Source organism: Toxorhynchites rutilus, chromosome 3, assembly GCF_029784135.1.
Source record: "Toxorhynchites rutilus septentrionalis strain SRP chromosome 3, ASM2978413v1, whole genome shotgun sequence".
Classification (NCBI taxonomy): domain Eukaryota; kingdom Metazoa; phylum Arthropoda; class Insecta; order Diptera; family Culicidae; genus Toxorhynchites; species Toxorhynchites rutilus.
In genome coordinates this window covers 126,852,726-126,880,504 of record NC_073746.1, presented here as the reverse complement: position 1 = coordinate 126,880,504, position 27,779 = coordinate 126,852,726, and the positions used below count along the sequence as shown (strand labels likewise).

Here is a 27,779-nt window from a genome sequence, read left to right as displayed (position 1 = left end):
ACACATGAATGCGTGTGAGAGACCGCCGTTTTCGACGGCGGGTCAGCGGTCGACTTGGATCGCGTCATCCTGATGGCTTGAGCCGCCTGGATTCATTATCACCGTTAAATGGGGCTTTGACCCCATTACATATACTTCAGAATAATTTTTGAAAAACGGAAACGAAAAAATGCGTAATACCTTTTTTCAATTATGTTTTCCCCCGCCAATTTTTTTTTCTAATGGGATTTTGCCGGTCCCGACGAAAAATAACTAGAATTGTTTAGATCGCATGGTGTTTTTCTAATACGGACTAGACTGATTTTTCGATTGCACAAATATATGGAAATCTAGCTGACCCGGCAAACTTTGTCCCGCCCAACATTTGTTTTTTGTTATCAATACCTTCAAACATTCACGTTTTCTTACTATGAGCAAGTTTATGGGCCCAATCGCAGAACGGTTCATTGATTGATCTTCTAATCGACCCCGTTGAATTTACCTTTTACTATAAAATTCCTAGTGTTTCTAACAAAACTCATCATTATAATATCAGATTATTTTCAGACTCAATTCTCGTTCAAGATTTTTCAACCACTTGCAAATAACATGTTTCTCCGTTACATGGAATAAATGTTTTATACAGAAAATAATAAAATAATATATGTACATATATATATATATATATATATATATATATATATATATATATATATATATATATATATATATATATATATATATATATATATATATATATATATGATATATATTAGAAGCTCTGTTTTCAATGCTATTTTGACTTATTAACTAGAGGAAATTTCATAAAAGTTTTGCAATACATTGTGAGAGAGTGTCCAAATCGATTGGTGCAAGAACATCATGAATTCATCATGAAATGTCTGAGCATAAAGCACTTGGTAACGCTGTGATGAGGTAACGCTGGGGTGCGTCAATGTTCTGTTACAAGATATGGTGAAAATTTCTAGTGGATTTTTTTCCATGTAATATCTGAAAATTACCAAGTTTGCATAGAACTTGAAAAATTGCGATTCAAATTGGAATTATTCAATCATATTTCATATTTCTAATCATTCAGCTATGATAAAGTTTATGAATTCGGGTGGATTTTTTTCTTTGCCGGTCACACTACACATTAAACACTAAATAGCTACTCAAAATTAAAAAACTAAGGAATCGTAGCAAACTATCTTTTTTGAAGCTACTGGTGAAGTATTGTGCGATTTTTTTGTGCGGTTCCTATCCCTCGCACAAAAACAGGTTTGCCTGTACCTGTAGATCGTGGTGTAATAGTCTTGAATTGCATTTAATGATATATTTCAAAACAAAAATTAATCGGGCAATCAGATCAATCAGTGGAACACATGAATGCGTGTGAGAGACCGCCGTTTTCGACGGCGGGTCAGCGGTCGACTTGGATCGCGTCATCCTGATGGCTTGAGCCGCCTGGATTCCTTATCACCGTTAAATGGGGCTTTGTCCCCATTACATATACTTCAGAATAATTTTTGAAAAACGGAAACGAAAAAATGCGTAATACCTTTTTTCAATTATGTTTTCCCCCGCCAAATTTTTTTTTCTAATGGGATTTTTCCGGTCCCGACGAAAAATAACTAGAATTGTTTAGATCGCATGGTGTTTTTCTAATACGGACTAGACTGATTTTTCGATTGCACAAATATATGGAAATCTAGCTGACCCGGCAAACTTTGTCCCGCCCAACATTTGTTTTTTGTTATCAATACCTTCAAACATTCACGTTTTCTTACTATGAGCAAGTTTATGGGCCCAATTGCAGAACGGTTCATTGATTGATCTTCTAATCGACCCCGTTGAATTTACCTTTTACTATAAAATTCCTAGTGTTTCTAACAAAACTCATCATTATAATATCAGATTATTTTCAGACTCAATTCTCGTTCAAGATTTTTCAACCACTTGCAAATAACGTGTTTCTCCGTTACATGGAATAAATGTTTTATACAGAAAATAATAAAATAATATGTGTGCATATATATATATATATATATATATATATATATATATATATATATATATATATATATATATATATATATATATATATATATATATATATATATATATATATATATATATATATATATATATATATATATATATATATATATATATATATATATATAGATTAGAAGCTCTGTTTTCAATGCTATTTTGACTTATTAACTAGAGGAAATTTCATAAAAGTTTTGCAATACATTGTGAGAGAGTGTCCAAATCGATTGGTGCAAGAACATCATGAATTCATCATGAAATGTCTGAGCATAAAACACTTGGTAACGCTGTGATGAGGTAACGCTGGGGTGCGTCAATGTTCTGTTACAAGATATGGTGAAAATTTCTAGTGGATTTTTTTCCATGTAATATCTGAAAATTACCAAGTTTGCATAGAACTTGAAAAATTGCGATTCAAATTGGAATTATTCAATCATATTTCATATTTCTAATCATTCAGCTATGATAAAGTTTATGAATTCGGGTGGATTTTTTTCTTTGCCGGTCACACTACACATTAAACACTAAATAGCTACTCAAAATTAAAAAACTAAGGAATCGTTTGGTTTTTTTTCTCTCGTTCTGTATTATAGTGACTTTCAACACTTTTGGCTGGTTCGTCACATTACTTCCATTTCGAAAGACTGTCGGGAGTGGGAATTGTACTCGTGACCTTTATTGAAAAGGAATCGTTAGGTGTCCTTTATACTCATTGAGAATAACTGTAATTTATAATTAATTAACATCTTGGAGATGAAAGCATCTTTTCAGATTTAGTTTGTAAATGTACTAACTGAGCTAACTATCATCTTTGCATACTCAAGTTTTCGAATACTTTTCTTGTCGGTATTATCGAAAGGGTGTTTTTTTAAAATTCTCAAAAAATCGCCATGAAAATACAACAATGTATCCCACAAGTGACTTTTAGGTAACTGACTGAAAAAATACGACATGCAAGTATTATTATTGATGTCGCTTGTCACTTTGTTTAGGGGACCACTAGTTTTCATTTATCATATTGAAATAAAATGAATTTATTATTAATATTTCATTATCGATGATTGCCATTGTTCGCACATCCTAATGTCCGCTATTTAATGTCAGCCACACAGCGAACAACTCCCATGGGTGATTGTATCTATACACAGAACATAACTCCCTGCCAAATTTCCTAATCGTTCATCAAATCTACTTCGAATACGATTGAGTGCTAACTTTCCCCCCCATTTCCCTGAACAGGAGCAAAGCCCGATATTGGTCCTGCGGCAAGCGCTAAGGTAGGTGATAATTTATGCTGCGAACCATCGGAGCGGCAAAGTGAAAATGAACAGCGCCAGGAAGTGGGGACGAAAGTAGACGACATTGTGGCTGCTGCGACCGCCGCAAACTGTGGCTCCCTTTCACTGTGTCGGGATGACAGCGCCTACGAGAAAGACTGCTGCTGCCGCTGTGGGGACCAGAAATGTACACCATTCGGTAACTCGGAAAAGTACCACAGAACGGATTCCGTGCTGGAGCTGGGAAGAGACACTGATCCTCCGCCGGGTAAGGGGTGCGCTCGATTGAAGAAGAATCGCCCACGGCGGAAATCACACGAAGCAGTGGCGGCTACTAATGAGTTGCGATTGAGGGTGGCAGGGAGTAGTGACAACAATGATGAGCCTCTTGCGGTTTTCATTGGAGATGGCTGCTTCCAGTGGGGTTGCGTGAGCACTGGGAAGGATACACATTCGGTGGAGTTGAATTCCCGGACAGCAGGACTTGTTCTACGCATAGAACAACTATCCATTCCGAAGGGTGAGTGTATTCATTGGGTTTGTGGTGAATTTGACGTTGTTTAGACAGTATTAGCGGTATAATTATTGCCTGATTACGGTGCTGATATTGCAGAACTTGAAACCACATTCAGATTGGTTGACTAACTGAGATGGTGTATCCATTGGAAATAGAGCTTACATAATTTCAAATGTAAATCAACGTAACTTTCACTTCAGGATTGATCCCGTATAGAACATATGTTATATGATATAGAAATAAAAACTCTCATCATTTTGCTCTACTCTCCGCAAAACGACATCACACATCAAAAACACTCACCAACGCGTTCCGTATGGCATCCGTTCCGGCGACAGGGAAATTGACGGTAATTGTTGGGCGTAGTGGAAGTGGTAAATCATCGCTACTGGCAGCTTTATTGAAGGAAATAAATCATCTGTCCGGCGACGTGATATGGAGCAAGTGAGTATTATATTGAACCAACAACTTACAACAATCCAATTGATCCGGAGAGAACTCCCATGTGGGTAGATCGACTTAATGGGGTAACAGTTAGCTGGGCTGTCCTGTGTAGTACTTGAGTGCTTTAAGGAGTTGAGCGGGGAAATAATGTTGTGAATTTGATATAGGATGTGATGGGAGGCGAACGATCCGAAGTTCGCATTTTGTAAGAAAGGAAACATGAGTCAGACTGTTTCAGGTCATTGGCACCATTTTACAAAAGCCCTCGTTAAATGGTGTCACTTATTTGGCTCACATGTGATGTGAATAGCAGATTTTTATGCGGCACAAGATTTCATCCTTTTTATTTGGTACTAGCTGACCCGGCAATTTTCGTCCTGCCTAAAATGTATTTCTTGTTATGAACACTTCCAAACATTCACGTTTTCCTACTAAGCAAACGTTCATGGGTCCAATCGCAGAACTATTCATTGATTCATCTTCTAATTGACCCTTTACAATTTACTTTTACTTCAAACTTCCTAGTTCTTCTGCCGAAACTCTTCATTATAATATAAAATTACTAGCTGACCCAGCAAACGTTGTTATGCCATATTTTTCTAGTGAATGTGTTGATTGTTAAATAAAAAATAACTTATGTATTTTATGTGTGTTTGAATGTTTTAACCATCTATAAAATTGATCGAATGTGATCGATAAAATAGAACAAATGAAATGATTTGACTTATATCATATATGCGCTACCGGAAATGACGGTGCGCATTATTATTGGACGGCTAAACTTTTAACTGCTGGGTCACGTTCATGAATTGTGAAAATAAATTCACACCAGAAAACTTCATTGGAGCTGATGTACCGACCAATATGGTGGCGCATTATTTCGTCGTTGTCTTCTATCTACTATGCATGTCGATAAATATTTAAGATCCCCACAATATCGAACTGTCACCCATATTCTGGAAACCGATTGGTTTGAGATTCGATCGGATTTGACTTTTGCATGCTGGAATTCGTTCGACTCCATAGTGCTATGCAAATTTGGCAACCCTGCCTTGAGGCAATACAAACGTCAGAGTAATACACAGTAGTAGAGCAAATTCACTCTCTATCAGATTGGTAGACCCGAAAGCAATTTCATATTGTTAGAACATGAATTAAAATCATTACCTGATGTTATTTGAAGGTTGGAGAGATATATTCCTGATCCTAATTTAAACATTTTTTTTATAAATTTTCGCCAAAACTTTATCCAAAATATGAAATCATTATCAGACACAATATCGGTTCAAATATTTCTCCACTTGCAGAGAATGTGTTTCTCTGTTCATGGAACACATAATTTAAACGTTAGAGCAAATTTTCTTTCATAATTTTAGTTCCAAGAGCGTGTTTCTTCCATCCAAAAATGGCAAAGCGTGGCAAGGTTGCTACATTTAAACAATTCGTTTGGACTTGGTAGAACGGACTGTCGAAAGTAAAATTGCGATCCGTCCGGAAAATTCTGAATCGATCGGTCTTCTGAATATGGGTGAGTAGTTGATATGTGGTGCTCCCTTGGCCGAGTGGTTAGCGTCATAACTAACATGCCGGGTGTTCGGGTTCGATTCCCGTTCTGGTCGGGGGAATTTTTCGTCAAAGAAATTTCCTCCGACTTGCACTGTGATCACGCGTATTCTAGAGCTTGCCACTCAGAATGCATTCAAGGCGTGTTGTGTTATTTGGCATAGAAATCTCAAACTAAGTACTAATAAAAATGACGCAAGTAATACTACGTTGAGACGGCGAAGTTCCTCTAGGAACGTTAGTGCCATTGAAGAAGAAGAAGAAGTTGATATGTATAAGGATCTGGTATTTCCGAGCAAATTAGGCTATCGATTTCCTTAATGCGTATTTTTACGCTTAACCAAACTAAAATATTTGTATGATGTAATCCATTCAATTCCCAAAAAAATGCCATTCAACCGAGTAAAATTCATAAAAGATTTTTTTTTCATTTGAACACACGCACTGTCAGGGCGATTGTATTTTAGCCTGGCAATAACAGATACTGTTTAGGCGCTGCTCATGATAGCATCTCGCAAGTGAATGTATTTTTCCTCACGCCAATTCTTTAGTGTCGTAGGAATCGTAGACGTTCGCTCTCTACCTTCGTGTACATTTCGACCATGAATTGCAGGCATAATCGTGATATCGTGGAATGTCGTTGTCCTGACCGCATCGAATCATCATACGTTACGCATAAAAAACTGCCGACCGCACTCTCTCGTTTGTTTCGTCTAACTACATGTTCATAAATGTGTATACAAAATGAGTAATGATGTGTCTCTTTTTGATCCTTTAGTACGTCCCTTCGACACGTGCTCTCCTTTTTTTTAGGATTAATGACAATACCGCTATTATAATTTTTTAATCCGAGCATGTGTGACTTACAAGATTTTAATAATTCATAATGGTCATTCAATAAGCCTTTCAATGCGCCTGGCTTTAGGCGGATCGGGTTCACTTGCGCGTGCGTGAATGAAAGTTCGATATAGCGGGCGTAGTGTAATTTATCTTTGAACAAAGTAAATACATCCGTTCTGTTTGGACAACGAATGTGACGACGAGAGTCCGTAAAAGAGTCGGTGAATGGTTGGTGGGGAGATGCTCGGGTCGTGTGTGTGAATTGAGGCGTTACTCGTTTAACGGCTTTGTATTACTCCGCTTGCAATGATGGTACTACCATAGTTAAGCTCCATTCACAATAGCGTTTTATATGCCACACAGAATGAAATTTTTTGAATGTAGTTTATACAAAAATATTAAAATCACGATTAAAAAGTTGAGGATGAGGGTAACAGGGTAGAAATTTGAGGTTATATGTATATATCGAAGCCAAACTTGATAAAAATACAAAAAAAGTATATATTAGGCTGTCAAAAAAGTCCTGCGGTATTTTTTTTGAATTTTCATTTGTTCATAAAATTAGTTACAATCATCTGTTTTAAGTCAAATATGCGCCGTTTTGTTCGATATTGTTCCCAACGAGATGCCAACTTCATAATACCCCTGTTCTAGAAGCTAGCTTCCTTATTGGCAAAAAACTCGGATAGCCAATTTTCACAGGCCTCTTTTGTGACTTCTGACTACCTAGCTCGTTCCCCATGGACAAAACCAGGTGGTAGTCACTTGGTGCAAGGTCCGGACTATACGGCGGATGCAAAAGAACCTCCCATCCGAGCTCCCGGAGCTTCTGGCGCGTCACCAAAGAAGTGTGTGGCCTGGCGTTGTCCTGATGGAAGACAATGCGGCCGTTGTTTATCAAAGATGGCCTCTTCTTCATGAGTGCTACCTTCAAGCGGTCCAGTTGTTGGCAGTACAGGTCCGAATTGAGCGTTTGGCCATAGGGAAGCAGCTCATAATAGATTATTCCTTGACAATCCCACCAAACACACAGTAGAACCTTCCTGGCCGTTAATGAGGGCTTGGCCACCGTCTGAGCCGCTTCAGCGGGCTTCGACCACGACCGTTTGCGCTTCACGTTGTCGTAAGTGACCCACTTTTCATCGCCAGTCACCATCCGCTTCAGAAACGGGTCGATTTTGTTGCGATTCAGCAGCGATTCACATGCGCCGATACGGTCAAAGATGTTTTTTTGTGTCAACGTGTGTGGCACCCATACATCGAGCTTCTTTGTGAATCCAAGCTTCTTCAAATGGTTAATAACGGTTTGATGACTTATCCCCAGCTCTTGGCCGATGCTACGGCTGCTACTATGCCGGTCTTTCTCGGCTAATTCAGCGGTTTTGTCGCAATTTTCGACGACAGGCCTTCCGGAGCGTGGCGCATCTTCGACGACCTCTACACCAGAACGAAAACGTTGAAACCATCGTTGTGCGGTGGAAATGGAAACTCTATCGGGTTCATAAACTGCACAAATTTTATTGGCAGCTTGAGATGCATTTTTGCCTTTGTCATAGTAGTACTGTAAAATATGTCGGATTTTCTCTTTATTTTGCTCCATATTTGCGACACTATAACTCACGAACGACTTAACCAAACAAAACACTGTCAAGGACTATATTATAGCGCGCAAAAATACCTTAGTATAGTATGACTCGATACAATGAATACAACTAGAACTACGCGCTTACAACGACACCTCGCGGAAATACCGCAGGACTTTTTTGACAGCCTAATATAAAAATATTTTGAAAAATGGAATTTGTTCTACATAGGCCCACCCTAGTCTATATATTTAATATAGTAATCGGTGTCCTAGCGGTATGTTATATACTTTACAACCTATTCCCATACCTTGCGAATTTCTCGTGTATAATTCCATTAAAATCGGACAAATCGTTTCGGAGTAGTTCGACCACAAATACCGTGACACGAGAGGTTTATATATATATATATATAGATTTTCAGATACAATTCTCGTTATAATAAAATAAAGATAGCTTCGAAGCACGATTCTTTTCTCGAGTTTTGCGTTTACCAACACATTTGGCGATCCATTTTATTTATACACATCTATATATATATATATATATATATATATATATATATATATATATATATATATATATATATATATATATATATATATATATATATATATATATATATATATATATATATATATATATATATATATATATATATATATATATATCAGCCATACAAATGAAACACTAATTTTTGCATTACTCGAGAATTAATCAAGCAAATGAAACCAAATTAGGCATATAAACGTTTTAGGGTGCAATAAATGTTTCTATGTTGGTAAGACTCTTCACCCCTTTCTCTAAGGGGGGGCTGCCATACAAATGAAACACAAATTTCTGCATTACTCGATAATTAATCAAGCAAATGAAACCAAATTGGGTATATTGAGGTTTTAGGGTGCAATAAATGTTTCTATGGTGGTTAGACTCTCCACCCCCCTCTCTAAGGGGGGGCTGCCATACAAATGAAACACAAATTTCTACATTACTCGGGAATTAATCAAGCAAATGAAACGAAATTTGGCAAGTGGAAGTTTTAGGGTGCAATAAATGATTCTATGGTGGTTAGATACTCCTCCCCCCTCTCTAAGGGGGGGCTGCCATACAAATGAAACACAAATTTTTGCATTACTCGAGAATTAATCAAGCAAATGAAACCAAATTAGGCATATAAAAGTTTTAGGGTGCAATAAATGTTTCTATGTTGGTAAGACTCTCCACCCCTCTCTCTAAGGGGGGGCTGCCATACAAATGAAACACAAATTTCTGCATTACTCGAGAATTAATCAAGCAAATGAAACCAAATCAGGCATATTGAGGTTTTAGGGTGCAATAAATGTTTCTATGGTGGTTAGACTCTTTGTATGTACGTATGACTGTTTGTATGTACGTGGGTAACTTTGTACGAGGGTTGTTCGAAAAATAAGTTTCAGTGCCTCAGAAATCGCGGAAAAATAAAGAGAAAAAGAAAAGAGAAAAAGAAAAGAGAGAAATGAAAAAAACTCGTGTCACGCTATGAAAAATGCCTCGAACGTTACGGCGATTATGTAGAAAAATAGAAAATAAAACGTAGATTACGAAAATCACCTTGTTTTTTGTCCTAACTTTATTTTTCCGGGATTTCTGAGGCACTGAAACTTATTTTTTGAACGACCCTTGTAACTTTGTCTCTAGCGCTGTTCCACATTAATAGAAATTTAACCCCCTTCCTATTGACCGATTGATCTGAAATTTGGAACACACCTTTATCTTTGCAGTCATTATAAAACTGCGTACTTCATTATCTTGAAAATCCAAAATGACGGATTTCATATTTTCTCTGAACCCCATCAATATGGGTATCAAACGAAAGGGCTTGACTATTTAGTAGAACACAGTTATTTATGAAAAATTCAAATCCAAAATAACTGCCAGCACAAAATGGCGCCATATATATTTTTTCCAAATCATATCAATATGGGTATCAAATGAAAGGGCTTGATTAGAAGAGTACAATTATTGATGGAAAATGTAAATCCAAGGTGGCAGCCGCTACATAATGGTGGAATACATATTTCCTCAGAACTCCATCAATATGTGTATCAAACGAAAGGGATTGACTAGTAAAACACAGTTATTTGTAGAAAATGCAAATCCAAAAAGGCCGCCACCACATTATGGTGCCATATATTTTTTTTTCAAAACAGCATCAATATGTGTATCAAATAAAATAGCTTGACTATTAGAACACAGTTATTTATGAAAAATGTAAATCCAGAATGGACCACGTCAGATTTCCATTATCTACAGTTAGGTGTTTCATTACATACCCCACGAATTTATTTTAGTCTCATCAATTCCCTAGATTAATGTAGAAAGGGGTGGGATAACTACCAACTGCTACTTGCCTAATTATTTTCTAGCTTTTAGTACATCATCTGTAATAATAATCATAATGAAACCCTTGAACTTTAAAAGTGTTTTTTATTTATGTTATTTTTTAGTATTTAGTACATTATCTGTATCATTAGTATATTTCTCTACAATAAAACCATTAACAATTTCTTTAAAATTTTGGATTTGCGTTTTTCATAAATAATCGTGTTCTACCAGTCATTCTCTTTCGCTTGATACCCATATTGATGGGGTTGTGAGAAAATATGTAATCGGCCATTTTGTAGTGGCTGCCATCTTGGATTTATATTTTTCATCAATCCCAACGAAACGATAGTTTGCTTTTCTAAATATCATTTTGTAATTTTGTTGTTGCCGTTCACAATGTCGACACTATCCGAACGGGAGGTTTGCTGTCAGTCCGGTGAGATCGGCGCAAAAAGGCGGACATTTCAGTGACAGTCCCCAGGGACCGACGTGGGGCTTAACGTGTTAACAAATAATTTCTCTACATGAATTGCAAAAAAAGCACTTTTTTTTTGGGTAACATCATCGATCTAGATAGAGTCGCCTAAGTGAAATCGAAACGGCGTTGAAGTATGTTCGTTCCTAGTATAGCCATAAGTTTTGTCAGTCAAACCATGAATGTTGCCAGCAGAGAAATTCGAAGCGAAAAAAAGTAAAATACTGTAGTACTGTAGTAGAAGGTGCCTCTTTCCCTCTTATTAAGTTTCGTGGACCCATCAGTATTCGATTGATTGGTGTTCCCTACACTACAAAATGGTACAAAGAAATAGTAGGTGTGGAAGGCAGGTCCAGAGACGGGCCTCAGAGGTCAGCGCGGTTTCTAATCTATGTCGTTTGTGAACGCGTTCAGCACTTCCCTATTCACATAAAAGTGTCTAGTGGTTGATATGAACATTCGAAACGCGCAGCATATGTCGTATTTTGAGTGATTTACAGCTTGGTGCGTACAGTCGATGTTTGAGCCATTTATGGGCACCAAGGTTGGACAAAATACGATTGAAGCCATGCAAACAACTTCTAAAACGGTTCGAAATCTTGGCTAGCAGCAAACCAACCAAACTTCATCTTCGCAAATGATTGGTCATTCGTTTGCCCTGACCCCAATTCACTGGGCTAAGTTGGAGGAGCTTGACTATACACATTTTCATCGAAATTTTGCAATCGCTGAAGAATTCTACCGAGAAGGCAGCCCGCTAACTTCCACTTGCAACAATCCGTGTTACGATTGGCAGTTGACCTGAATGTCCATTTTTTACGAAGAGGAGAGATCAATTCGCATCATTTTGATAATAATGTTAATTTCATTTACTTTTACATCTTCAATAAAGATATGACTTTTTTATTTCATTTACTTCATTTACTCTGAGGCACTCCTAAATCATGTCCGATTGAGCTGAATTTTTGCAACAGGTTATTTTTTTTGGCCAATACATGTACATGGTCGGTTTTTGAAATTCGGTGATGAAATTTCTTCCGTACATCCATTGCCACCCTAATCTAGGGTGACAAACATAGTTTTCACTAATCAGGTAGTAATTAGGATTTTTGAAAGCTAGTCTTATAAAGCGAGACCAAATAGTAAATTGTACAAGCTGAAAGACTTTTCTCTACTAAAATTCCGCTGACATGATCCCGAGTGAACTCGAAAATGCCTTTCACCGGATCTGTAATAACTGTCAATTGATTTTTGTTGTTGCTTTTCTTAATTGTTACCTTTTCCAATAAACCTATCACAATGACTTTCCACACGTGCGAGCGAATATATGGGTGAGCTTGATACGAACTGCACTAAAAGAGACTCTCCCGCTGCGATTGTTATTCTCACAGTGCAAGTTCAGCACATTGCAAACAAGGACACAACAAAGCCATGAAGCCAATAGAAAACTCTAAGCCAGCGCGGATAAATAAATAAAAGTTAAACAAACAAACTCGATAAAATTCAATTCAACTGGTGTCATGTGCATGAACATATTGATTCCGGAATAAAACGCGTTCTGGGGGTATCCGGGGACATTTCGGAACAAGAGCTAGAGAGTGTCCTTTAATTAAATACACGTGGCATCAGGCTCATTGTGATGCCGGGTGATAGTGGTCACCATAAACCACTGATTACCGCAGAATGGATTATTATTAGTAGAAATTTTACACATCAATTGGGCTCTTGCTGCCTGGATCATATCATTCTCGGACCATCCACAGTAACCCTAGCACGGTTGATCACCTTTTATCACGCGGTTTTTCGACGTTCAGTTTTTGCTCGACGCCGGAAATATACACCCACGTCCGTTCCGATTTCCGTTCACTGACAAAATATGGCTGCAACCGGATATATTGCAAAGTTTGGCCGTTCATCTCATGCATGAACTGCTGCATCAGGCCCCGAATCGAGACAAGACAAATACAGAGATAGCCCCGGTCCGCATGTTGGTGCACCGATTTGGGTACTATTTTTGTTTACCAACTCCAGAAATATTCACATGCTGCCTCCGGGAGCAATTTGTGAACTACTGAACGGAACGGGCGGAGTTGCAGCAGTTCGCAGTGCTTTATTGCCTTGCGGTGCACTGGCAATTCATACCAGATCAGCAATTGTACTTTGTTGAGAGCGCTGGAAGATTTTTGGCGCCTTGATTTTCACTGCCAACGGGGGTTTTAATTTGGGGGAGTTTGGTGTTCTGAGTGGTGATCCCCGGGGCTGCATTGATCAATCGGTGTTTGGAGATTGATTGAAGCTATCCCGGAGATAAATATAATTCGATTGCGGCTGTAGTGTTATTTAATTTTTGTTGTTTCAATCTCAGCCAATGTCGTTAGGATTTTCTTATGCAGTGATATATGGGGAGGTACCAGGTGGAATAATTATATCGTTTAGAACACCCTTACTCAAATGGATATGATCATATGAATATGAAATTATTACCTATTTTTTATTTACATATTCCTATCGTGTTTCCGTGCCTGAGTATGTATCAGCTAGGTATAATTTTTAATTATCACCGTTAATTAGACGAGCGTAAATCGGTCGCTCGAAATGCAAATGCAGCATTCGTTCTGAGGACAATGTGTACAGAGAAAATATTGCAATCTAAGCTCTGCCGTATTCTATTAATTGAGTATAAACAAGCCATTCGTGATTTCTAATAACAGTATTTAGAATTCATCGATCATCTAGCTACCGACCAGACAGCAGCGAGACTTTCGAAATTACCTTTTTTAAGGCCGAGGCTAGAGGTGAATGAACTGATGAATTTTAAAGCCTATATAATTCAAAACATCATCATCATCATCTATCAGATAGAAGTCTTTTTTAATGCTGATGTTACACACAGCGGTTTTACTTGATTCTAGCGATGAATGAAAGATAGATATCACACAGTCTGGTGCAACTTTGATCGGTGAAGTCAACGCGTCGATTTGCATGTCGGCTGGTGAAGAGTGCCTCAGTATTTTTGCATCACATCATTTTTGAATCTCTACTGGGGTGTAAGTTTAACATTTCTAAAACAAGAGCATTACGTTACGGGGTGCAACGTTTTGAGCGTCAAAAGGTGTGATGCTGGATACTGCTTCGAAGCAAACTATTGAAATCACAAAATTCTGGAGATATGAGTATCTGCTTGAAAGTCCATCTTAGTCAAGATTTAGGGGACAAATATATAATCGCATGGAGACGCACTATGTGTAGTACGAGAAGAATGTCGCGACTGAGTGCGTTACGTGCATTGTTCTAAGCGCGTGTATTGTTCTCGTGAGAACAAGAATGAATCATGAATCAACCATCTTCAGCTGCTTCTTCAAAACAACGCAAACCCATCGGTCCTTTTCAAGGCCTCTAGAACTTTCGAATTAAGAATTATTTTAGAATAAAGAATGTTTTTGGAGTTTAGTTTTTAGAATGCATCGATTCTAAAATTTGTTTTTATATTTATGTTTTGCCTGAAGGAAGCTTGTGTGAACTCAGAAGTGTGTTTGAAATCATTGACGTTATGATGTTGTTCCTGAGTTAAAAGTGACATAATGCTATTTTTTCAGCGTTGAGTGCGGTGTTCTTCGGTGGAAAACTGGAGGTGAAAATTTATTTCGATACTCTTGCTTTCGCCTCTGCCACCACCACACAATAGATTCGGTTAGGATTTTATGTTGTCGTTTTGCGTTGGAGATAATATTTTGCTAAGAGATACTGAAAAACTACTTAGATATTCATTAAGCTCAGTATTTCAGTTTCAGTGCTGTAGACAGCGAGCAATCATCTCTCTCTCTCCATTACTTTCTCTCTCTTTCTCTCTCTCTCTCTCCATTACTTTCTCTCTCTTTCTCTCTCTCTCTCTCTCTCTCTCTCGTTTGACTACCAGTACCTGATGTCACCTTCTACTGACTACTAGAGTGTGGTATCCAGGTACATGCTGCTGCAAGTACTTATTTAAAGATATGCTTTTGGTGTATTTGACGAATTTTTTGAAACGACGTATCGAATAGAGCTCACAAACCATATACATGTGTTTTCTGTTTATAAACATAATTTAGAATTTCAAAATGAATGCAGAGCAGTTTTAACGTCAAATCCAATCGGGTTGGGCAAAAGTGGCAACTTTACCACACAATTCGACATCAATGACATTGAGCTTCGTGCATTTCTGTTAAGCGACAATGGTATTTTCGGATGGAATAAACACGCTTTTAAATTAAAAATTATGCATAACAAATCAAATGCAAATCTGTATCAAATATCTGTTCTATATGATAAAATTACACTTTTTTGTAAGTGATGAAAAAAAAACTTGTACTGAAAATGTGTCAGATAATGCTCTTAGTTGGATAGAAGTCAGGCCAAGTATTCAAATAACAACATGTAATAATTCACATTCAAATTTAAATTATTTCAAAATTGCTTCGAGGGTATTAATCTGATATAGTAAATAGCTTCACGAATGCGGATGAATTATTTTGACTTTTGTTTTCAGTCAAGGCAATGTGGTCATTTTTGTATATGTCGATTGGGTTTGAATCTCGGATTTCAGAATGCAAAGGTCGAACTTGATCGGTGTACTAACGGTACTAACGTTTCTGAGGATCTTCGCCGTGTCAACTTAATGGGCGAAACTATCAAAATTTAATCAACTTATAGTTAACGTATTTGAATGTGCATTTTAAACCCGTGTGTACGTGTAGAATGATTTTTCTGTTTTAATTTTGATGCTTTATCTTTAGTTATCAAACCGACGTCCGAAGAAGACGAGTAACGCTTGAAAATTTTGCTAGTGCAACGCGAACATCCAAGCTTCCCTCATGTTGGTAAACTCGGACTTTAAGCAGCTCTCTGGATAAGAGTTTTACACACGGTGGTAGACATCTTCGAGACATTTTCAAGTTCTTCGAAAAATACCAGGTTTCGCAGGTCATCTGCATACGCGGCTGGAAAAGCGATATTTCGATCGTCCCCAGGACATATACGTAAAGGAATTCCTGAAGAAACGTTTTCTGTATTTCCTCAACAAACACAACAAATCCGTCCTCTTTTTGGCGGATTTGCAATCCTGTTATTATGAAGAGAAGACGGTGGAATTGTAAGCGGAGAATAACGTGATGGTGGACACAAAAATCACAACTCCTCACACCCCAGAGCTCCGCCCCTTAGAAAGATATTGGACCATCTTCGAGCGAAGCATGGAAAGTGAAAGGTAATTCAAAGTAAACAAGCATTCTGGGGCGAATAAAGTTGACGATGTCGCTGTTGAAAATTTTCAAGTGTTGCTCCTTTTTTTGGACACCATTTTGAAAACTGAGGAGCAAACGTTAAAATAAAAATAAATGAATCATTCTACACGCGTTCACCTATAAAATGAGGGGTATTCTGGCTTTTAATCTGCACACTGAAATGAAAATACGTCAAGTTTAAGTTGACACACTTTTGATCGTTTCACCTTTTAACAGCACAACATGATCAAAAATATGAAAAGTTCTTGTACATGGTCTGATGAGAATGAAATAAAAAAAAATCTGCACGCAGATGAGGTTATTTTTATTTTTTTTATATAAATCGTTTATTTTTACAGGCTCAGTTACATTAGTTTAAAGGAGCCGAATTCTTAAGTATATGTTTTAAAACTATACATAAATAATTTTCCTAACACTATGGTTAGTAAGGTGGAAAACCGATTACTCGCGGTTTACTCGAGTTTAGAGGGTGACATCTTTCAGGAAAGGGATGGGATATAAGGGAATTGTTACAATGTTGATGATCACACTCGATTCTTAAATCTATTGTATATTTACATTTCAACTTATTTTACTGTTTATACCATGGGGGCCAATCGCTCGCAATGGATGAAAAGGAGGGTATAAGGACATAGGTACAATCACACACGAAGATCGATAGCTTTAAGGAAAACATATATTTGGGTCATGTAATCAAGGTCTAACCGAGCCAACACATCTCTCACCGGCACATTGGGCTGTCTTCCTCGGGCCCGAAGGGAGTTTTCTAAATTCGATCTGGCGACAAGATACATCTCGCACGACCAAACAACATGCTCGATGTCGTGATAACCTTGACCACAGACGCAGAGATTGTTGCTGGAAAGATTGAAACGAAAGAGAAGCGCATCTAACGAACAGTGATTGGACATGAGTCGGGAGAAGGTGCGAATAAAGTCCCGACTCAAGTCCAGACTTTTGAACCACGGTTTGAGGCTAACCTTAGGGATAATCGAGTGAAACCACCGGCCCAATTCATCTTCGTTCCATTTGCGTTGCCAGTTAGCGATGGTATTTTTACGGACTAAAGAAAAAAATTCATTGAAGGCGATTTGACGCTGGTAAATGTCGCCTTCAATCGCACCTACCTTTGCTAATGAGTCAGCCCTCTCATTACCCGGAATTGAGCAATGTGAAGGGACCCAGACAAAGGTAATGACATAACAGCGTCTGGATAAAGCACTCAAAATTTCTCGTATTCTCTCAAGGAAGTACGGCGAGTGCTTTTCCGGCCTCACTGAACGGATAGCTTCGACAGAGCTAAGACTATCCGTTACAATGTAATAGTGTTCAACAGGTCGTGAGGCGACGCTGTCCAGCGCCCAGTATATCGCTGCCAATTCAGCAATATACACTGAGCAAGGATTCTGAAGACTGTGGGAGGTGCTAAAAATTTCGTTGAACACTCCAAATCCTGTGGACTCATTTATAGTGGACCCATCAGTAAAGTACATATTATCACAATTGATACCCCTATATTTTTCATCGAAGATCGTTGGAGCGATCCTCGATCGTTGGTAATCTGAATATCCATGGATATCTTGCTTCATGGACAGATCAAAATGCACAGAGGAATTGATGTAGTCAGGGAAACAAACACGGTTGGGAATATACGAAGAAGGATCAACCTGCATGGAGATGAATTCATGATATGAACTCATGAATCCGGAGTGAAAATTTAGCTCGATCAGCTGCTCAAAATTCCCGATCACCAATGGGTTCATAACCTTACACCGGATGAGGAACCGAAGAGATAATAAATTGAAGCGATCTTTTAGTGGGAGTAGGCCTGCCAAAACCTCGAGACTCATGGTATGCGTTGAGGGCATACATCCCAACGCAATACGGAGACAAAGATACTGAATTCGCTCGAGTTTAATGAGGTGTGTTTTGGCAGCTGATTGAAAACAGAAACTGCCATACTCCATCACTGAGAGAATAGTTGTTCGATACAACATTATAAGATCTTCGGGATGGGCTCCCCACCAGGTGCCGGTAATTGTACGGAGAAAGTTTATTCTTTGTTGACATTTTTTACTCAGATACCTAATATGGACCCCCCAAGTACATTTGGAGTCGAACCAGACCCCAAGATACTTGAATGACATAGCATGAGTGATCGGTTTACCCAAAAGTTGAAGCTTTGGTTTTGCTGGTCTATCAGATGAGGTTATTCCGCATCATTTCCACAAAGATAAGACAAATATTCCCGAAGACAGTTGGTTCACTATAAAGTTCCAGAGACCATCGTAAACGTTCCTCATCAGGAAGTAAAATATGTTCGTCTTTCGAATCGACATGCTCGTGTGTGTTTTTTCGATTCCAATGATAGCTCATATCAGAGAAACTAATTTCGAAGTTGATCACATCAATGTAGCATAAACATTAAAATGCTATCTGACCCGGCAAACATTGTTCTGCCATGTAAATTATACTTAGTGAATATTTTGGTATGGTTGTAAAACATACTTAATGTTTTGAAAGGGTATTCGAATGGTTTCATTTTTTTGTGAAGATCGAACGGATATGTGGAAATGGGATCCGTGACATACAGAGCAATGTTTAGTAATATATGAATTGAAAAAAAGTGAAAAATGAAATAAAGAAAATCAATATCAATTTCATTCAATTACTGTCTCGTTGATGAATTCATAACTGTTCATAACTGTTGGGCCCCGTTCATGAATTGACTTACTAAAGATACGACAAGCAACTTCATTGAAGCGAATATACCGTTCAATTTTGTAGAACGATATTTTGTCGTTGTCATTCAATCGAGGAGTCTTCAAATCGGATTTCTGAATATAGACATATTGCTTCCCTTTTTCACGGATTCTATTACCCGTCACTGAACCGCAGAACACAACAATTATATGAGCATTGAATGTTTTGCTCAGCTGAGGCGTATATGGTACTACACAACGATTTCACGATTCGATCAAATTCAATTCTTGCATTCTGAAATCCATTCCACTCAAATTTTATCATTCTATGCAAATCTTGCAACCAAGCCTTGATAAAAAAAAAAGAAATATCGAAATAATTCAATCGTATTTGTGGAGCAATTTACTCTCAATTAGAATAGCAGACCCGAGTGCAATTGAAAAAATATCGTGTTACTCTTACACAGAATACATATTTGATACGATATAACCCTTTTCGATTTATATTTTTCGTTTTAAAAATGTGTTTCTGCCATCCGAAAATCCGTTACCATTCTGACAGACACGGAACAGTGGAATATCCGAGGCAATTACATTATCGATTTCGCCAGGGCGTATTTTGTCGTAAAAATGAGCAAAACAAAATGTGTTTGGAGATAATCCTCGCTTTTGACATTCGATCAAATACATCCAGCAACGTGTGGGACCGAATATGTGTAAGATGCATTGCATTTTAGCAATAGCAAAAGCTGTGTCGGCGTTGCTCATGATAGCATCTCGCAAGTGAATTTATCCTTCTTCATGCCGCTTCGCACGTACGCGTCGCCATTGCTCATGACCAGTGTTGCCACACGTACAGATTTATCTGGAATGCTACAGATTTTTTTCATAATTTTTGGTACAGATTCTGTACGGTACAGAGTACATATTTTTGTCAAAAGGTACAGATTGGTACAGATTTTATCCACGTGTGAAATCTATATATATAAAAATCTCGTGTCACGATGTTCGTGGCCGAACTCCTCCATAACGGCTCGACCGATTTCAATGATATTATACTCAAAAAACTTATACTTATTAAATATCAACAAATATCATTGACATCCCAAATCGTTGGATAGTATCATATTCGCCTCAGCTGAGCAAACATTCAATGTTCATATTAATGTCAAGCTCTGCAGTTCGGTGAAGAGCAAAAAATACATTTGCAAGTCTGTGAAAAAGGAAACAATATGGATGTGTTTCGAATTCAGAATACCGATGTGAATACTCCTTGATTGAATCACTTGGACGAAATAATGAGGTACCGAATTGGCCTGTACATCAGCTCCAATGAAGAATTTGGAAGACTGTCTGGCGTATCTTTGGTTTCAGAATTCATGAACGAAAATGGTGTGATGAAATGAAAATGAAAATGTTTTTTTTTGTTTTTTGTTCAATTTTTGTTGGTGGTCATCATCTAAACTGCTCCATTTTCTGAATATCATAGATCTTATCTCCATCTACACATCACACTCGGGTTCAGGAAGTCCATTTTCCCACGGCCCAATGCAATACACGGTCAAACCTTCACGCATCAGCTCGATATTCACGTGGAATCTATCCTTCATCGATCACAATCGAATAATTTTATGGATCGTTAAAACATTTGAACACACTTACAATACATTAGTTATGTTTTATTCAACAACCAAAATATTCACTAGAAGTAATTTATATGGCAGAACAACGTTTGCCGGGTCAGCTAGTCTATATATATATAAAAATGGAGTGATGTCTGTCTGTCTTTCTGTCTGTCTTTCAGTTTTTCTGTCTGTCTAATTCTTATGGACTCGGAAACTACTGAACCGATCGACATGATGAAAATTGGTATGTACGGGTTTTTGGAGTCGGGGAAGGTTCTTATGATAGTTCGAGACCACTCCCCCCTCCCTAAGGGGGGGGCTGCCATACAAATGAAACACAAATTTCTGCATTACTCGAGGGTTAATCAAGCAAATGAAACGGAATTTGGCATGTGCATGTTTTAGGGTGGTTAGAGACTCCTCCCCTCTCTCTTCTGCCATACAAATTAAACACAAATTTCTGCTTTACTTGAGAATTAATCAAGCATATGAAACCAAATTCGGCATGTGGAGGTTTTAGGGTGCGATAAATGATTCTATGGTGGTTAAAGATTCCTCCCTCCTCTCTTAGGGGGGCTGCCATACAAATTAAACACAAATTTCTACATTACTCGGGAATTAATCAAGAAAATGGAACGAAATTTGGCATGTGGATGTTTTAGGGTGCAATAAATGATTATATGGTGGTTAGAGACTCCTTCCTCTCTCTTAGGGGGGGCTGGGATAAAACGCACTCCTATATCATCTTCTATCTATATAAATAAAAGTGGATCGGCGAATGTGTTGATAAGAGCGAAACTCGAGAGGGGAATTGTCCGATCTAGGGCTGTCTTCATTCTATCACATTTTCTGTATCAAACATTTTGTTCGATAGCTGGATGGGGTTGCCGACTGGATTCCGATTGGATGATGCCCCGCCAAAGTATTAGCGTTAATCGCCGATGCAGTCCTGCCGATTCGGTTGGATACCCTGCCGAAATGTGGGTTGAACTCCAACGCAGTCCTTGCGTATCCGTTAGATCGTGGATATTTTCAGTACACGAGTAAAAGCGCGGTTTTGAAGAAATCACTTCACAACAAATTCATAACTTTATTAATAAATTTCAATAATACAAAAAAACTTTCTCGATTTCTCTAACTGATTTCAGTATTCCAAAAGGTGTGTGTTGAACAATAGAATGATACCAGTATATATACTGATTTTGTTGGTAGCAATCGTTGTTGCATTGCTATCACGCGATGATGACGATACATCAAGTTCGGAAGCAATCTTCAAGAGTGGCTGCATAAATTTTTGGAATCGAGTAAATTGAATTTTATTATAACGATAGTAAAGAATAGGATAGATTATAATTATGTCTGTGCCAATTTTAAAACCGGAGGTAGCAAATTATTCATAAGATTCATATCTTACGCTACTAGACAATAAACAAACAAACAAACAAACAAGTTGAGGGGTTTCTCGATTGGTCATTTCGCTCACCAACATCCTGCCCCCCCCTGAAGCGACCGGAGTTTCAGCATATCCTCTTCAGTTTGGGTTTCATCCGTTTCTGTGACTGGCAGCAAACAGATTTTTTGAACAGGTCTCTGTATAATTCCATTGGCTGTCTTGAGAGAAACCACCCTAACAACGCCATCCGATCCTGGGAGTATCTCGATGATTCGTCCCATTCTCCATCGAATGGGTGGTAGATTATCGTCTCGTATTACTACAAGACGACCGACGTTCACTCCTACAGGTGCCTTCCACCACTTGCTTCGGCCTTGTAGTTGAGTCAAGTACTCGGTCCTCCATCGCTTCCAGAAGTCTTGAAGGCGTCGCTGTACTATTTCCCATTGGCTCAATCTACCGAGTTTAATGTGGGTGTAGTCCTCGTCAGGTAAAGCATGGAGGGACGAGCCCACCAAAAAATGTCCCGGAGTCAAAGGCTGCAGATCTCCAGGATCATCAGAAAGCTGAGTCAAAGGCCTGGAGTTCAGGCAACATTCTACTTGGGCCAATAGTGTTGTCATATCTTCGTAGGATGTGATTGAATCTCCGAGTACCTTCAGTAGATGAAGCTTCGCCGACCGTACCGCAGCCTCCCACAGGCCGCCGAAGTGTGGTGCTCCGGGTGGGATGAAGTGCCACTGCATTCCGTTATCCGTGCATTCCTTAGCCACCATGTCGTGATGTTCCTTGGTTCTCAATTTTGTCAACAGTGCCTTCATCTGGTTCTTGGCACCTACAAAGTTGGTGCCATTATCCGAGTAGATGTTGGCACATTTCCCTCGTCTCGAAATGAATCGTCGTAGAGCCTGAATGAAGCGAGCTGTGGAGAGATCAGTAACAAGCTCCAAATGTGTAGCCTTTGTAGAGAAACACACGAAGACTGCTGCATACGCCTTCACTGTTGTTTTCCGATAACCCGCTCTCACATAAATAGGTCCGAAATAATCCACTCCTGTCGTTAGAAATGGCTTGGTTGGTGCGACACTGACCGATGGCAACTCAGCCATAAACTGCTGAATGGCCGCTGGTTTTGTTCGGTAGCACCGAATACACTGATGACAAATTTCCCTTGCTACGTTTCTGCCTCCAAGAGGCCAATATCGGAGGCGTACTGTGCTCAATAATAGCTGGAGACCAGCATGCATTAATTTCGTATGATAATACCGCAGTAATATTCTGGTGAATGGATGTCGCGCAGGAAGAACTATCGGGTGTTTTGTATGCTCAGATTCTTTCGATTGACCAATTCTCCCTCCCACTCTGAGCAGACCGTCATGTGCTATGTATGGGTTAAACCATCGTAAAGGTGACGATTTCGCCACTCCTTTGCCATGTGATAACGCGCTGAGTTCATCATTGAAGGTGTCTATTTGAACCAATTTAATAATTTTTACTTCCGCATTTAGCAACTCATTGGTAGTCAATGCTCCGACTGGTAGTAGATCTCTCTGTGATTTTCGAAGTTTATTGAAGTACCGATTCCAGTATGCTGTTATTCGAATCATAGAAGTATAATTTGAAAAACGTGATAAATACCACTCAAGGAAGCTCTGCTCCCGCTTTTTATCAATTTTGAATACAGTATGTCGTTTTTCAAGTTCATCAGAACATGAATGAAAATTCTGTTCCGGCCAGTTCTCTCCATCTTTTCTCAACCATTCCCACCACAACTGGTTGTTGATTATATCGGTTGGTAATATTCCTCTGGACACGAGATCCGCTGGATTATGCTCTCCAGATACGTAGTTCCAGGTGTATTTATTCGTTATTGCTTGCACCTTCGAGACACGGTTGGCAACGAAAGTTGTCCACGTGGAAGGAGGTTGTTGTAACCATCGTAAGATTGTACTCGAATCTGTCCAGAAAAATACCTCTGTGGATAATTTGATTGATTTAGCCACCCTTTCAAACAGCTCGGCTGACAGTAGTGCACCGCACAATTCCAATCGCGGGATGGATTGGGTTTTCAATGGGGCTACACGCGATTTCGAGGACATCAAAGCTACTTTCACTGCCCCATTGGCATCTGCAGTTCTGAGGTATGCACACGATCCGAAGGCTTTCTCAGAGGCATCTGAGAACATATGTATTTGCATGGAAACAGGCCTTGGCAGACTGATGATCCGCTCCACGCGTAAATCATTTAGTAGTGGAATGTGTTTTTGGAATTGCATCCATTCGTTTTCGATCCTTGGTGGGAGAGTGTCATCCCATGATAATTGACAATTATTATCACCCTTCAATCGCCAGAGGAGCTGCATAAATATTTTGGCCCATACGATTACCGCCCCTATTAGACCGAGAGGGTCGAAAAGACTGGCAATTATTGATAATATTTTGCGCTTGGTGTACTGCATATCAGTTGGTGGTGAGTTCACTTCAAATCGGTATCGAAAAACATCCTTGCCAGGCATCCAAATTAATCCCAGCGTCTTAACAGTAGATTGTGGGTCCAAATTAATTTCATCGCATTGAATAGCGATGTCTTCCTTGGGTAATCCGTCTAGAGTTGTTGGAAAATTAGAGGCAAATTTTCGTAGTTTGAAACCGCCCTTCAATAACATTTGTTGCAATTGTATCCTTAATCTCTTGGCACTATCAGGATCATCTGCTCCCGTGATGGTATCATCTACATAAAAATCTTCCAAAACGGCCTTTGATGCTAATGGATAAGCTTCAGCTTCATCTAGAGCGAGCTGTACCAGAGCTCTCGTTGCTAAAAACGGCGCAGGTTTGGTTCCGTATGTGATAGTAGTCAGTTCGTAGGTTTTCAGTGGTTGATCTGGAGAAGTACGCCATAATATGGATTGGAATCGTCGATCATCTGGGCAAACGTTCACTTGCCGGAACATTTTCTCGATGTCTGCAACGAGCATAACCTGACGTGTTCGACAGCGCAAAATAATGGAACGGAGATCATCTTGTATTGTCGGGCCAGCCAACAAACAATCATTCAAGGATAGGCCCGATACTGTTTTCGAAGATGCATCAAACACCACCCGCACCTTCGTTGTGGTGCTGCTCTCCTTCACAACTGGGTGGTGGGGAAGGTAAACACGTTCTCCATCATCAACTGAAACCAACTGCATGTGACCCAATGCTGCGTATTCTTCAAGGAATGCACTATATTCCCCTTTTAGACTTGCATCTCGATTTAGTCTTCTTTCTAATTGTATTAGTCTTCTCTCGGCGATTTGATTTGAGTCACCTAGCTTTCCAATTAGTTCTGATTTTGGTAAGGATACAGTATATCGACCCACGTGATCTCTTTGAGTTGTTTTCACGAATATCTCTTCGCATTTGGCTTCATCTGGTGAGTAGCTTTTATCCAAGCCAACTTCTTCACACTCCCAAAACCTTTCTAGCATATCTTCTAATTGATTGGAACGTGCAACGTTGCATACAGCAGAATGAATCGGGCTATTTATGGGATATTTTCCGGTAATTATCCACCCAAACACAGAATCGATCAATAAAGGCAAATGATCGCCCAGCGAAATACGACGAGCAGTAGGGAAAAATTCGAAGAAGTATTCCGCTCCTAGTACTAAATCGATTTGTTCTGATTTGAAGAACATTGGGTCAGCCAATTCTATGCCCTTGGGAATATTCCATTTATTGGTAGCGATGGGTGCCTTGGATATTTGAGCCGAAATTTTGGGTAAAACGTACATATCCATAGTTTGAACGAAATCTGAAACTCGTGATTTCACCTTAATAACGAGTTTTCCTTGAACCTTGGTTGATAAACCTTGAATGCCAACAACTTCAACCATGCTACTTTCTTCTCAAACTATCAGATTTTTCATTAATCTTTTGCTGATTAGATTGCATTCCGCTGCGCTGTCTAGCAGAGCCCTCGCCTTCAGCTCATGACCTTTGTCGTCCTCTAAAACCACTATTGCTGTGAGTAGAAATACTCCTGTTGGTGAACCTGTAGCCACATCGCAAGTTAATTTAGTAGTGGATGCTAGGTTGATAACCTTCGTATTAACTGGATTTTCGTTAACGTCACTCGGGTTCATTGGTGTTGATTCGACTTCGGTGTGATAAATTGGTTTCTCGTCGGCCTTCGCTTTGAAGCACACGAGGGTGTGATGTTTTGATTTACACTGTTTGCACGTATATCTGGAATTACATTCCTTCGCGTGATGTCCACGCCGAAAACAATTTCGGCACAATGCATTGGATTTCAGAATGCTATCCCTCTCCGATATACTCAATTTCAGAAATTGAGGGCATTGGTACAGTAGATGATTATTCGAGCACACTACGCATTTCAGTTGGCTAGATGGGCGCACCATTGTATTGCAAGCTTTCATTGGTATAACCTTTCTTGGGTACTTCAGTATAACGTGATCAGCCTTTGGTTCACTGAACCTGCCAGGTAGTGATTCGAGAATTCTAATTCGCCGTTGCAAAAATTCGACCAGATCTTTCAGAGTATCTACTTCTTTGTTGGAAGAGAATTCCTCCCAACTTCGTCTAGTCGTACTATCCAACCGTGAGCTCAAAATGTGCAATAATAGTAGATCCTTGTAATCAATTCTTTGTGGTGTTACTTGATCTAGCGTTTTGACTATTTTGTCGAATGAATCGAGAAGTGAATGTAAATCACTTGCAGACTCCTTCTTGATGCTTGGCAAATCAAAAAGAGCCTGAACCTGTTGTTTTCGAAGGAGCTTTGAGTTCGAATAACGCTTCGTTAGGAGTTCCCATGCTACCGCATAATTCGCCCTGGTAAGAGGAAGCGAGTCAATAACCGCCAAAGCTTCACCTTCAAGTTGACTTCGAAGGTAGTGGAATTTCTCCACGTCGGGAAGATCTGTTTGATCGTGTATCAACGAGATGTACAGATCACGGAACGAAAGCCATTCGTCTAGCTGGCCATTAAATTTTGGGAGAATGATCTGCGGTAAACGAACATGCGGATTTGGTCCAGGGAGAGTATTGTCGAGAGAGCGAGTCGTTTGGTTGAGCGTATTTACGTCTGAGTCCTGCTTCGTCTTTTCCATGAGAAACGATTTCAACTTGAAATAGCGGTTTTCGAAATCAACTCGTTCTTTAACGAATAGTTCTTCCTCGTCGGTCATGTCTTCGTGAGATTCTACGTCGTCAATAGCTTCGGTCATTTCGACCCAGAGATTGTCCAGCCTATCCAGTCGAACTGCAACTTCGGAGTGTCTAGTGTCTTCGGTGTATTGTTCCATGAAGCTGTACATGTTGTTGAACGATGTTTGAAGTCCTTTCAGCTTCGTCTGCAGCGCCCTTAGAGCATTAGACTTTGCTCTCGATGTAGATGGCATGTTGTGTTCCCTCGAAAAATGAGACCAAAGTAGCAAAGCTTAACGATATAAGGTGTTTGGAAAGCTAATTACCTATTAGCTCTTGAATCGAGCCTTATTTTTCTTTAAAGATGCTCCTCGTACAATTTCGAAAAATAGGAATCTATTCCGAATAGTTCTACTGGATGGACCACCGATTGGTATAACGATGGTTGAAGGATAACGACGAGATGAACGGATTTGATGTTTCGACCTTTTCCTTGGATTTATTTCTCTTCCAGATGAAATGATAACAG

At 39.1% G+C, this 27,779-nt stretch overlaps 1 protein-coding gene across 19 annotated transcripts in view; it reads left to right on the top strand.

Annotated features, from left to right (window-relative positions):
- Positions 1-27,779, top strand: part of LOC129775329 (ATP-binding cassette sub-family C member Sur) — a 185,822-nt gene that overhangs the window by 113,003 nt on the left and 45,040 nt on the right. For all 19 annotated transcript variants that reach the window (XM_055779971.1, XM_055779965.1, XM_055779969.1 and 16 more), the window contains 2 exons: positions 3,274-3,831; positions 4,167-4,272. In XM_055779971.1, the coding sequence (XP_055635946.1) occupies positions 3,274-3,831; positions 4,167-4,272 (664 nt within the window). The remainder of the gene's footprint in view (positions 1-3,273; positions 3,832-4,166; positions 4,273-27,779) is intronic.